Source organism: Perca fluviatilis, chromosome 1 (genome assembly GCF_010015445.1).
Source record: "Perca fluviatilis chromosome 1, GENO_Pfluv_1.0, whole genome shotgun sequence".
Classification (NCBI taxonomy): domain Eukaryota; kingdom Metazoa; phylum Chordata; class Actinopteri; order Perciformes; family Percidae; genus Perca; species Perca fluviatilis.
The window spans coordinates 18,984,124-18,998,108 of record NC_053112.1 but is presented as its reverse complement, the minus strand read 5'-3'; the positions used below and the strand labels follow the sequence as shown (position 1 = coordinate 18,998,108).

Sequence of the window (13,985 nt, the reverse complement as noted above, 5' to 3'; positions counted from 1 at the left end):
GTCCAAACGGGAGAAGAACAGCTCAGTGTGTCAAATGGGTGCAAACGTTGCACATATTAACCCATGAACTTTGCTTGGTTCCCTGTGAGGGTGTTAATGCAATACAGGTCCACTGTGTATTTGAATTAACCTTATAAAGGACAAATGGAGCATTTGTTGAATCCAGTGTTATTTGGGAATACTAAATACTAAATAGGGAAGACCAAGTGTACACTAATGCCCAGACACAAAAATAGATTGTTTTGTTGTTGTGGATTTCCGGGTCGAAGAATGCTGTGCTTTTAAAACAAAAAAGGAAAAGACATTTTGAGTTTGGTTCAAAGGTTGGAATATTTGGGCTCCGTGAATCAAACTAGGAGACATTTCACCCCAGAACACAATGGATGTTGTGGTGCGGATTAGTCATTGTCCATTGTTAGATTCCCCCAGCCTCACCCTGTGTTATCTCACAACACATCCCCTTCACTATTACTGAAAAAAAAACATAGGGGGAACCAGTGAATCCCTAACTCTTTTTGTTTTCAAAAACACCCCACTAGTGAGATCTTTGTCTGGCCTTGGCCTGCGTTGCCAGGGCGGTGGGACTCAACACCCCGTAAAAACAATTGATGAAACAGAAGATGGCGTGAAGCGTGTCCAAGAACATGGTTTCCCAAACAAGTGGGGCTTACAGAGCATGTCTCCCAGTCCTCCTTTTTCCTTTCCATTATAAAAAAAGCATCCTTTCTTTCTCACTTTCCATTAGCTCCGCAGACTGGTTGGTATATTATATCTGGTTAGAAAGAAATACAAAGTAACAACAACTAACTCACCAAAGAACTTGATGAGATCAATTTTCTGCCATTTTTTTGCAGAGTAGAAATGAGAAGCAGCACATACTTACAGTAGTAGTGTAGTAAGTTTTAGATTGAAGTTGTATTTACCTTGTCTGTTTCGGATCAAATATCCAAAGGTTCTATGATTTTGTAGAGATGCATGGACATTTTGCTATTTAAATTTTTTTGTACTACTGTACATTTTTAGTTTTGTTATGGTTTAACTGTATGGTATTCAAATGTCAACTGTAAGACAGCTGCACTTATCCAAGTGCCCTATAAAAAAGGGCCGGGTATATTATGTGTTCGCAGGGATCAGTTGGATAATGATTTCCTGTCTTTTGTGGCTTTGAACCAATTACTAACAAGTAACTGTTTTCACTTACAAAATAGGATTTCCCATAACTAATATATAAGGTTCCTAATCAGACTTAAGGTCTGCCCCATCTCCATGTGTTTTAGATTTCCTTGGAGACACAGTGGATAACAGATATAAAGGAGATCAGTGAATGGCTGGGGGTGAAAAAAGCTATATGCTACATTGCAGAGCTCAGCAGAGTATCCTCCTCATAACTATACAACTTTCTAGGTTACACAAAAAAAAACACTTCTGTTCAGCGATAATTTAAGCACACTGTTTTATTATGATTGGATGTGTACCGCTAAATGGCTCTGTATTCAAAGTTCTGTTTGACTAAATGTTTGTTAATGTAAAAGTATTAATATACATTAAAGATTGTTGTTCCATGCTGGTCTTACAGGTGTGTCAGGTCAAAAGAATTGTAAATGCATGCCAACAGTAAAATGCCATTGCTTTATGACTGAGTCAACCTGCAGAGCTTTGTCTGTAACATAACTCCACAGTTCAGTGATGTCTAATTGAAACATACAGTAAAAGTATGACTATTCATTTCCCTTCTCATTACCTTGTCTCCTAGGTTCTCTCCATCCTGGCCTCCAATCCACCTGCACATTCTAACGAGGTGATCGCAGCGCTCAAATACCAGTCTGTGATCACATCGCATGCCTGCCCCATGTGTCCACTTTCCTCTCTTTGTTAGCCCACCGCCTCGCACACACATGGAGGCCCGGTCTGTTTCCTGCAGCCGAACGCAGGGAGGTGTGTTTCTAATTATAAACCTGATGCAGGGTCAAGCACACTCTCTGCAGGCCACCACAGCCACCAGGATTTATGGTACCAAGGTCCAGGCTTCCATCACTGAAACCCACCAGAGACGCAAAGCTGTTCACTTTCTGTGGCTATAAATCAGAAATATGGCCAGTAGCTGCCAGTCTATCACAAACCGATGCGCTGTATGCTGCAAGAGGTGAGAAAACAAATCTGCTCCTTGCACTCTAGTTAGATAAATGTGGCACTTTAATGCCTTCATTCCTGTGGGCTTCTCAAATATTAAACCTTTTCTTTAGTAATCCATCTCACATAATGTTCCTTTTGGCTACTCCTGTACATACCATGCCAAAAGTGCATAGTATTAAAGAGAGCAAAATAAAAGAATATTTTAATCAGCAGGTGCAGAGTCCAGCAATGTCCTCAGTAGCTGAGATTCATGCTGATCAGCTGTTAATGTCTGCTATCAACAGTTAATGTAATCAATTAGAAATGTTTAAAAAAATAAATAAATAAAGGTGGACTGTGCCAGTTGTAAATGAAGTGCAGTTTCCTTTATGTGAAAAATTGTTAAGACAAAACAAATAATCCATTACTTCTTTTGAATTGAGCCCTATCAGTGTGTGATAATACACAATTTTCCAAACATTTGTCCATGCCATATATCAATGAAAACTCAGTAGGCTACTTATATCAAAGCAAGATTTGTAGCGTATGTTATTTTCAGCACATCCCTCCATCTAATCACCTAAGACCTTTTCTAAAATGTGTAGTGCAAATTTTGGAAAACACACACTAAAGTCAGACGAGAAGATCGATACCACTCTCGCATCTCATCTAACTCTCAGCAAGAATGCGAGAAAAAAATATTTTCCAAAATGTCTAAACACGTTTTCTTATATGAACTCTGGACACTGTCCGAGATTTGTGTTCTCACGTACAGCTCCTCTGGGTAATACATAAGTTCAGGGTTGCAATGCATGTGTGAAAGGGGCTTAACTATCCCATAAATGTCCACTCCTTGAGAAAAATGTTGCCAATATAAAGTGTATTGTTTTGATACCACATGGATGATATGTCAAACTGGGATGTAGATAATACAAGTCTTTCATATGATGAGGAAATGAGCCATATATTTTGACGGTGATGGTCATGGATAGGAATAGCATGTACAACTTTGCTATAATTGGTCAAGGTCAAACACAAGAAAAATGTCACACAACAAAAACAAAAATCACAAAATATCTAGGGCCCACACTGTTTGTTCTATCCCTACATAGTCTTTATTTAAAATACTGATCTAAGATTTGAACCAAGCCAAAATTAATCCAGCCATGAATAATATTACCCTGAGCCATTTGATTATTGAAAACAAGAGGAAATCCTTCACAGACAGGAAGGTTTCCCTTTTGTGTAATACATATCCGAAATATTGTGGCAAAAACAATCTGGTGTGGTAAACAATGTAGGGGAACAAACTGCCTGCATGATAGATGTGTGATTACCAGGTTCTGGCATGGCTGGACAGTTGATCATAGCAGCGTCATGTAAACCCCAGGGAGCTATGGCCTTGGTTTAGCACTTACAGGGAGTGATACAAGCATGATGGCATCCAGGTTGCGTTGTGATAAATGCCTCTTTGGGAAAACACAAGCCGTCAGACATACTTAAGAGTATTACACATTTGTTCTAAAAAGCTGCATGCGCCTTCCTATATATTGTTAATGACTAATGAGTCAGAGAAAAGCAGCCAAAATCTTTATAAACACAGGAAATTGTATTGAATATAAAAGCAAAATCACTCGGGCAGGAACGGAGTCGAGGTCAATGTAATATTGTTGATCATAGGAAGCTCGTCTTGGTTATTAACAATGACAAAAACAAACAGAGGTGGGTCTGTAGTTGGCCGTTTTGGAGCAGGACAGCAACAAGTAGAAGTGGGGTTTTCCTACAGTGGAGCAGGGCTCTCCAGGGCCCTTCAAGACATAACATAAAAGAAGCCTTCTGGGATGCCAGAATCCCTTTCAATACACAGAGGGGGGGGAAAAATCCAATCTAGGACCTTTGTTCCTTTGTTCATGTTCTCAAGTGTTCTTTTGGGAGCACATAGGTGAACTGAGGGTGTTCTATATCTAGGGTGTGACTGCAACCACACAATAACATCCAGATCAATCCCTATCTGCTGGACGTTTCAGGCTGAGTAGATGTATAGATTACCAGAACATAGTAATGCAAACAGCGAGCCACAGGAAGACAAACCATTCAAAATATGACATGTTAGTAAACCATGCAGTTCCCATGCAATGTCAGTTGGTGCCAGAGCAGGATGTGTGTTTATTGCATCTGTGTGAATGTAGTGATATAACTTAAAGTGGTAAGAAATGATGAGGGTTAACAGTTATAGATGGAAGTAGTTGTTGCAAAGTTTGGTCAAGCTACATATTGTTACACCACATAATATTCATATATCAGACAAAGGGAGCAAAACATCTACTGGCTGGATAATAATCACCAGTGCAGCTTATAAAATGAGCTAATAGCCCACTGCCCCATCTGTATTGATGCTACGGACACTCTGCCCAGCTGCAAAATAAAATTGTATGAGCATTACATGGAGTCTAGTGACATCTGGCGGTCAAACCAACAGACTACAGTCCAGAGTGTGGTGATGATTGGGGAAAATTTAGCTCCAGGCAGATCAGTAGTTTTTGTTTTTCTTAAACCAATTTAAAAAAAAAATACCGTTTCTGTCTTGAACCGAAGAATAAAGAAACACATGAATGAAGACACATGACATGTTCTCTGCTTCATTTCTTACCTTGAAATATCTTTTAGTAAAATGAATGCCACTGTACTTCTGTCATTCATTGATTTAAAGAGGCAACATGACTATTTCTGCTTGGAAAACATTAGGATAACCTCACTTGTACCGAGAAGACTTTGATTTTATTCCATTTTTTTCTGCTTCACACATTACAACACTAGTTACCAGACAGACGTAACCTGAGTGCTCTTAACATATTATTACTGCCAACAATGGTCACTTAGCACGTTGTTCCACTCTGAAGGCCAGAGTCCTGTAAAGGGCCGGCTAATATACATCCCTACTTTTCAATCCCAAGCTTCACCGAAACAAATAATTAGCTCGTTATTCACGGTGGACACATCAGCCCGATAACAGCAAACCTATTTCAGTCACAGATTATATCAGAGACAGTCTTCCACTGTAAGGCCTAATCTTATTTTTCACAGAGAACAAAATCTTCTCATGATAACAAGTTGTTTTTTGAACATAAGAATTAGAAGAATTCACAATGACGGTCCCAATACGTATACATTTTGAACAAACAAAACTACTATATTTATGTTCCAAACACCTTCTCAAAACCCTGTTTGTCCACCACGCGTCCAAAATTAATGGAGAAATACAACGTCTCTGGACAGCTGTATCTCTTTAGTTTCAATATGGTCTCGTTTACAGAGTCTCCTGTATCCCCAATGGTCATAACATCTGACACAGGCATGTAGATGTCATGGCGCCTGCCCCAGAAAGTGAGGTGGGACACTTTGAGCGTGGTCTGGGATGGGTCCAGGTACATCATCCCCACAACCCTCCTGAAGAAGTGACTGGCAGTGTAAAGCATGACACCAGCGAACAGCGCTATCCCAGTTGTGTAGCTGACAAGAAAGAAGGGGATGTCTCCTTGGAAGTAGAGGAGGTACACTGGGGGCAAGATGACCACGGTGATTGCACTTTGGAGCAGTTTGAGCCTGGACAACGCTCTGAGGAGCTTAATGTGTGGTAGGGTGTAAATCATGGTGTACTTCTGTGTGGACAAGTCAGAGTACCTGACCAGGGCTGTGGTTTTAGGTATAAGGGGTCCATGGAAGCTCTGCTGGATGGGTGTGTGACCTGGTGAATGAGTGTGCACACCATCGGGTATCCGACCTGTAAGTAGACACGATCCTCTAGTACAGGACAGGATGTGGGAGGTTAACCTGCGCAGCAGCACTGACCTGATCTGTAATTAAATAACAGATACATGTGACACTTCACTAGAGCCAAAACAATGTGCATTAATGAATTGGTTGATTGAAATGTATCTGGAAAAACTTAAATTGTTAATTGTTGTCATTTTTAAGCAAAATGCATTACATCCCTGGTTTCAGTAGGTCAAATATGAATATTTGCTGTTTTTCTTAATCTTCTATGACTAGGGATGGGCGATATGGAGAACATCCAATATCACAATATCTTTTACCAAATACCTTGATATTGATATTGCGACGATATTGTAGGGTTGACAATGAGATTTGTGATAAATAATCATCACTAATGTTAACTAATTGGGTAAAGGCAAATAAAGAAGAGTTAGAACAGTCTGGTAAGTTCAGAAAATTACATAACTTAACTGTAATGCAGCTTGTAAAACCAGGAAAAAAAAGTCTTTTTTTAAAGAACAGCTGATTAAGCAAAAAAAAAAATGTCAGCAGATGAATTAATAGCGAAAGTAAATTAAAACTTTACACTTAATTATACAAAGTAATGCAATACAGTAACAAAATGTACATACATTGCAGGGCTATTGGATTGGATTACATTTATACAGGTTGCTGTTATTTTGGCCACCCTATGGATAATAAGCATCATCATGGCTGCAGTTGCACATTGTGTGATGCTGTTGTGTAACAATTTTTCAATTCAGGTTCAGTACCCAAGAAGAAATCCTCCTTGCAGCCAGTTGAATAAAAAGTATGAGCAAATAAATTGAAATGAGCAATAAAGCATATGCCCACAGCAGACAGAACTAACAAAAAACAACTAGTGTGGTAGTATAACCTGAGTTGGACAAATTAGATACACACTGAGCTGTCAAAGTCAAAGCAGCAGTTAGCTTCTAGGCTAAAATTCAACTTTCACATTATTTTCTCATGTCTTGCAAAACACTGAAAGCAATATAAGAGTTTGAGAGGGAAAGAGACTCACCATGACTGATGACCGGCTGAATAGAAAACACAGAAACACGAATCTTCTTTTTAGAAATAAGAGACATACCAAAGGCCACACTCTAAGAGAAATGACGTACCCACTCTGACCCGGATATACTCACCGACCGTGTTTTGTTTGCTCATGTGTGCCCCCTTGCGGGAAAGTCATAACTTCTCACTTTAGATACATTTGATATTTTATTAAAATGAACCTAAACCTACATTTTTGATTCGAAACAGTACAGTGTGAGCTAATATATATTCTACAAAAGAACTCAAGACATTATATTGGCATAGTGTTATCTATTTTTGTTATGTTATGTAAGATATTCTGATTCTGATCCACAGTCCACACTCCATACCAGCTGGTGGCGGTTATGCACCAAATCGTTGTTTGCCAACCGCCAATACACCTCATGGAAGAAGAAAAATGAAGAACTGAAAATAGACAGCTTGCTGTTTCTGGTCAACTGTAAAACCAGTTATAGGTTTTTGTATTTTAAGTGTTTTATTGATCGGTTTAAGTAGCTAATGTTGTGACTTAGCTAGCTAGACGGAGCATGACCTTATCTCAGATAAGGCGTTTGAAGAAAGTAAACTTAGAACGGGTAGCTAACGTTAGCTAACCTTAAACTAATAGGCGGCGGCGCTTTTGCTAACGTTAACAGGTTAACGTTACCAGGACAACAATGCTGCAGATGGGAGATGAAGTCACCCTGTACTCGGTCGTCTTCGTGGTCGTCCTGCTGGGGACCCGGAGCCCGGTTTGGACCACCGTCCTCACCGCCTCTCTCTACCTCTTTCTGGCCATGTTCTGTTTCCCCCAGGTACCGACCAGCCGAGCCCGGCAGGTGCTGCACCCAGCCAAGGGCTTGTCGGTGGTCGCTCACCGGGGCGGTGGGCACGACGCACCGGAGAACACGATAGTCGCCATTCGGGAGGTGAGAAGGAGACAGGAGGGGGTATGAGGGCTAAAGTTAACATCCCAGGCTGGGATGGTTCTTACTCACAGCCTCCCATAGCGTGTGTTACCAATGGTAAAAAAGGAGCACACCACCACTAGCTAGCTAGATGCTGAAATGTCATATCTTCATCCCTGACTGAATTGAAAAATATTGCAAATTTGCCATATCTCTGTAAGATGACAGGCAGTAACATTGATACTACAAATGGGGAAGAAAATATCAGGATTTACCCCACCATCAGGACATAATGTCCCATTTAACAACTGGTGACCAACATAGTTCCATCAGAATTCAGCAGCCCTACAGATGCATTACAGCTGCATATATTATCCACGCTGCTTTTCATTCAACTGTTGCATCCATAGCAGGCAAGTAGTTTATGTGACCGTTTCACATAGCCTCTATAGTCCGACTGTATTTTTAAGGCCTCTGAAATTAGTTTCAAATAATGTGTACCAAAGAAGAACCCCTCTGAAATATTTGGCTTTAAACCCATCTGTCCTGCTTTAGGCCAGTAAGAATGGGGCGACAGGTGTGGAGTTGGACCTGGAGTTCTCAGCAGACGGCGTTCCAATACTGATGCACGATGAGACTGTGGACCGGACCACTAACGGTTCGGGACCACTCAGTCAGATGACCCTGTCCGATTTGGGGAGACTGGATGCAGCTGCTAAACATCGACTTAAGTAAGAAATGGGTGCATAGGTAGGTCACCTGGTAGAGTGTGCACCCCTTGTGCATAGGCATAGCCCATTGACGCAGCGGCCCCAGGTTCAGTTCCAAACTGTGGTCCTTTGCTGCATGTCATTCCCCCTCTCTTTCCCCCTCATGTCTAAGCTGTCCTATCAAATAAAGGCCTAAAATATCAAGTAAGAAAGAAGGATATAGCTAGGAATGCATATACAGTACAATCATGCAGACAGATGGGCAGACATTAAACATTTTGTTTTTAGGAATTTGTTTTGCAGCTGATGCTTTCAATTTAGGATGACACAGGTTTTTAGAGTGTGCATGTACAGTTGAAATGTCGCTCAAATAAGAGGCTGTATGCCATATCAGAGGTGTGCTGTCTGTAAATACATGTAAGAAAAATAACCCACAGATTTCTAAAAGCAGCTTACTTCAGAACAAACTAAAGAAAATAAATGTAAAACAGTCTCTTTAACTTAATATTTCAGAATGGCAATTAGTTTTACAGCACAGCATAAAATACATGAAAAACATAGACATACAGTACAGTAAGGGGGAGCCGTCCTGAATACAAGTGGGCTAGAAGTCCAACAACAGTAGACCTCAGTAGAGCTATTATCCCCTGACAAATGATAATATGGATATCATAGGACATTTTACATGGGATGAGAAATCTTTGTAATTTGTTTTAAAAATTACAGGAGGGAGGATATTTTGTTACCCCAAGAAAGTGAGGTTCCATGAGTCATGCGTAGCACCGAAGCATGATATAATATTATGACAATAACGATACCAGAATAATAAACTACACATAACTATAAGCTTTATGAATGTTGGCAATTGGCTGCTGTAGACAATTTACCTAATGCCCCTAAGTTACATAAATACTTAATGACACAGGAGCATGAAGTCTGTACAAATGTTTTACATGTATGATTTGTAATATTATTACATAGGGGCCCTTGTAGTTATTATATTACCCAGCCTTACAGATGAAAAATGTGTCCTATCTAAATATAGTGTCAGACAGATGCTATGAGCCTTTATATACAGAGATTCATAAACATTATCACATGCATTTCATCATAATCCAGGCATGGAAAGATTAGGTGTATCTGATCAAAGTTGAGTGTAATGTTTCCCCTATAAACAGTAAATTAGTTTTAAAAAAGCATGACATGCACATGATCCTGAGATCACACTTAAACATTTGTGTCCTTCATCACCAGGGACAGGTTTGCTGGAGAGAAGATCCCAACTCTTGACGAGGCGGTGGAGGAATGTATCAAGCTGCAGCTCACCATCTATTTTGATGTCAAAGGTCATCCAGATGAGGTGCAACCAACAAAACTAACAAACAAAACAAGAGTTAATGATATGCAATCTGTCTGTCATACTTGTTGATTTAATTGATTTGTACCTAGTCAATCAGCATTGCATGATGAAGAGAACATGATGCTATTGTGACTATGATGGTCCAAAGCTAGCTTTTACTGTGCCCCTGGTCCATCAGTGTGCTTTCCTTACTCGGCACATTGTTCGATGAGTAAGAAATGCAGAGCTGCAGTTGTCGTTGTTGTCTTAGGCCGTAAAATTCTTGAGTTTCACAGCAGTGCATCTACACATACCAAATGGTTGGACAGGAACACACACAATGATTTTAAGCCACACACACACAACTCTAAACATTTGACTGTCCTACAATAACCGTGTGTTTCTCCTCTCCTCCCAGGCAGCTGCAGCCCTCAAAGAATTGTATAAAAAACACCCAGTCCTCTACAACAGCAGCATTGTCTGCTCTTTCGAGCCCAGAGTTATCTACAAGGTAAGAGACGGCTCTTTGAAGTTTGTTGGAAGTGTTTGGTAGTCTACTGTACCTGAACAAAGTCAGATTTGCGGTGTTTGGCAGTCAGACTGCTGTGGAACAAAAGGGGACAGTTATTAAATGAGACTGTGGACATTTTAATTGGGGAACCAGCCTGCACACATTGCTGCAAACTCCTCCAAATGAAATGGTTTGTTCTGGTCCAATCCTTCCCATGTTGCCTGCATATATTGCCGATATTATAGCAGGGCTCAAACACTTTGACCATAAGCAAAATGTCCATATTTTCAGTGATTGAGCAAAAAAACATAAATTACATATATTTTTTGTACAGTTGGTATAAACATGTCTATCGTGTTATAACCACATTAAAAAAAAGAGGGACAAAAAGTATTTGGAACAGAACAGGCTGGCGTTTTGTGTCACTTTTCTCTCCCAACTGTCTCATAGTTAACATACTGGTACTGATTAAATAAGCAAAAATATTGGATTATGTCCCTGTCTTGTATTGCATTGCCGTTGTTTCTATCACATTGCTAACATTCACCATTATTTAATCTATGTCTCGGATCCACTCTGGCCCAGATGAGACAGAGCGACCCAGAAGTGGTCACAGCATTGACCCACCGGCCATGGAGCCTGAGTCGGTTAGGAGATGGCGTCCCGCGTTTCTCATCGCTATGGAAACACAATTGGATGACACTAATGGACATGGTGTTTGACTGGGCACACCATCACGTGCTGTGGAAGCTGTGTGGCATCTCAGCCTTCCTCATCCAGAAGAACTTTGTCTCAGTGTGAGTTGAGACCATACAGTCATATTCTTTCATCATAAGACTGAGACTAAAGTTTGCTTAACAAACTGAAATTCCTTGTTTTGAACCGCTCAGGAAGAACATTACTAATTATTTAAATAAGAGTAACTGAATAACTGTGTTTGCGTGTGCTGTCTGCAGGGACTATGTGCAGTACTGGGCCCAGAGGGGGGTGGAAGTGGTAGCCTGGACAGTCAACACAAAAGTGGAGAAAGAGTACTACCAGGAGCTGCTGCAAGTCAACTACATCACAGACAGCCTTGTGGAAGACTGTGAACCCCATTACTGAGACACACATGAACCCAGCACAGGATGTGTTCCCACATATAGTCATTAAAAAGATCAAATCCATATGAAAGGCCTTTTCACTGTCTACTTGTCACCCATAATTTGGCCTCAGGTAAGAGAACACATGCCACTCCTATTCCTATGCACTATGCATTATTGCGAATGTGTGTAGGATTATTTGAGGCAATCAAACTGACCAGACTGGTTGCTATACTTAATAACAAGAGGCATGACACGCCATTTATAGACATTTTGGCAATAAGTGTCTATAATAGACCTTAATCAAATGTACTGTATTCACCAACTCAGGACTGCAATTATGTTTGTTTTCTTTTTAATTCTGTCTGTCTTACTGTCTTACAAGACCTACAATATATGTATATTGTATCATACGGTCTGCTTTTTACTCAGTAAAGGTGATTAGGTCTGGCATAAACCACCTAGAAATTATTTTGGTCACTCGTAAAAAAAAACGAATACATATTTAGAACTAATATGAATAAACATTTTATATATTTGACATAGGTGCATATGGAACTGAAATGTAGAATAGATGGATACAGATAGTGCATCAGGTGCTAATTTATTGTTCTTTGGGTTCTGAAAAGGAGCTATGGCTGCTCGAAGTACAGTCCACCAAAGGATCTAATAACATGAAATAAACTAATAACACTAACAATGTCTCTGTTGCATTTAGGTGTGGAAGCCAGTGAGCCAGCATCTGAAATATCAGATGAACTGGACTGGAAAACCTAAATGAAATGCAGCCATTGTTGTTAATTACTGGTATCTGTGTTTGACCAAAGGTAAATTCACCTTCAGAAAGGTTTTCAGACTCAACAGTGCTCTGAAATATATAGATAAGACTGCTAGATTAATTCAATTTATAAACTCTTTGACTCGAATATTAACCTCATCTGCATTTTGTTTGATTTAATCTAAGCATACTTAACAATTTAAGAAACAAAGGAAAAAAGTAAAAGGCTTATTTCAGTTAGTCTTAAAAGCGGAAAGAATCAAATCATGAATATTTTATTTTAAATAATTGAATGCTTTGTGGTGATGCAGAGTAGGCGGTAGAGCGGACATACTGTGTGTATAAAATGCTGTGGGTTGGGTGCCCGGGTCGCTCAGTTGGTAGTACTTAGCGCCTATAACTAGAGGTTTACTCCTCAACACAGCGACCGCGGGTTCGACTCTGACCTAACATAACCCAGAAGAGTGTAAGAAAAACAAAACATGTAACATACAGTATACAAAGACTATTTGACATACATAAACAGAGATTGTGAACACAAAGAATATAAAACATATAAAGACAGTATTTGACTAAACCAGGGTTTCCGCGGGTCATTAAAAAGCATGAAAAGTAATTAAATAGATTTTGTGAAAATTCAGGCATGAACTGGCATGAAAAAGCATGAACTTTGATGTTCAAAGGCATTAAAAATTATGTAAACTTGATGGAATAAAAACATTGTTTTTCACGATTTATTTTGTTATATATAAACATCTAAATCTAATTTTGATCGGAAGTATAGCGTAATGGTTGACCTTTTAATTGGCTGGCTGTTTTTTACTGCTGGTGCACGAAGTTGCAACACCGGATGCTAGTAATGCAACATGCGGTGAGTGTGAGTCTACTGTCTATGGTGTGAGTGAGTGTACGCTGTGGCGAAAGAACGGAGGAAATATCAAATGACGGAAAAATGCAAGTTTTGGGACTGGTTGACATGATTTTGGCGAATTTGCCTACTGCCGTAAGCAGTATAGGTTCATTACTTTTAATTATCGGTGCATGTTTTGAGATCCGCAGGGCAGAGATGCGAGCTGCTCAGTGAACAGTGTTTTAAATATTTGTATTTCTGTTGTGTTCTTATTTTGTGAAGCACCTTGTGTTGCGTTTAATGACTGTAAACCGTCTTGTGAGCCATCTGACAGTTAAATTTGGATTTTCAAATATAAAAAATTGGCATTGTCAAATGCTTACAATTTGTGTGTGAAAGTATCTGCAGTTGGACATGGGCATGAAATTAGTTTAAAGTGGCATGAAAAAGGGCATGAAAAAGCATGAAATGAGATTTGCTGATACCTGCAGAAACCCTGTAAACGCTACAGGGGACAGTTTACATTGGGGGTGGGGGAAGTGTGTGTGTGTGTGTGCATGAATAGGCGTGTCCGTGTGTGTAAGTGTGTGTATGATGAGTGTTTTTGGGATTATAGTATGAAATGTTGTGAGTCATGGTACTGTGCTACAGATATGAGAGGGAGTGGGTATGAAGTTTTGAGTATTTTGGATTAGGTGACGCTCACCAGAAGGAAGGGAGAGTGGGGTGGGGGTGGAGCTTGGTAGGAGGGGTATTTGTCTATGGGAATTGAGGGGCAAGGTGAAAGAGCCAGTTATTTCCTCCGACTGCTCCGGCCCTTACTGTGGCCAACCTGCGGCCCTTTGCTGCATGTCGTTCCCCC

The 13,985-nt window shown here is 40.0% G+C and overlaps 2 protein-coding genes across 2 annotated transcripts; one reads left to right on the top strand and one right to left on the bottom strand.

Moving 5' to 3' along the window:
• Positions 1-4,871: 4,871 nt before the first annotated feature.
• tmem186 (transmembrane protein 186) lies at positions 4,872-7,064 on the bottom strand. Its single transcript, XM_039791240.1, has 2 exons — positions 6,932-7,064; positions 4,872-5,966 (listed from the first exon to the last, which is right to left on the bottom strand). Exons 1-2 carry the CDS (start codon positions 6,932-6,934, stop codon positions 5,307-5,309), a joined length of 663 nt encoding a protein of 220 aa, XP_039647174.1. The 5' UTR covers positions 6,935-7,064; the 3' UTR covers positions 4,872-5,306.
• A 558-nt stretch (positions 7,065-7,622) lies between these two features.
• On the top strand, positions 7,623-13,006 carry gde1 (glycerophosphodiester phosphodiesterase 1). Its single transcript, XM_039791131.1, has 6 exons — positions 7,623-7,874; positions 8,409-8,584; positions 9,818-9,923; positions 10,321-10,413; positions 10,999-11,210; positions 11,370-13,006. Exons 1-6 carry the CDS (start codon positions 7,623-7,625, stop codon positions 11,515-11,517), a joined length of 987 nt encoding a protein of 328 aa, XP_039647065.1. The 3' UTR covers positions 11,518-13,006.
• The last annotated feature ends 979 nt before the right edge of the window (positions 13,007-13,985 follow it).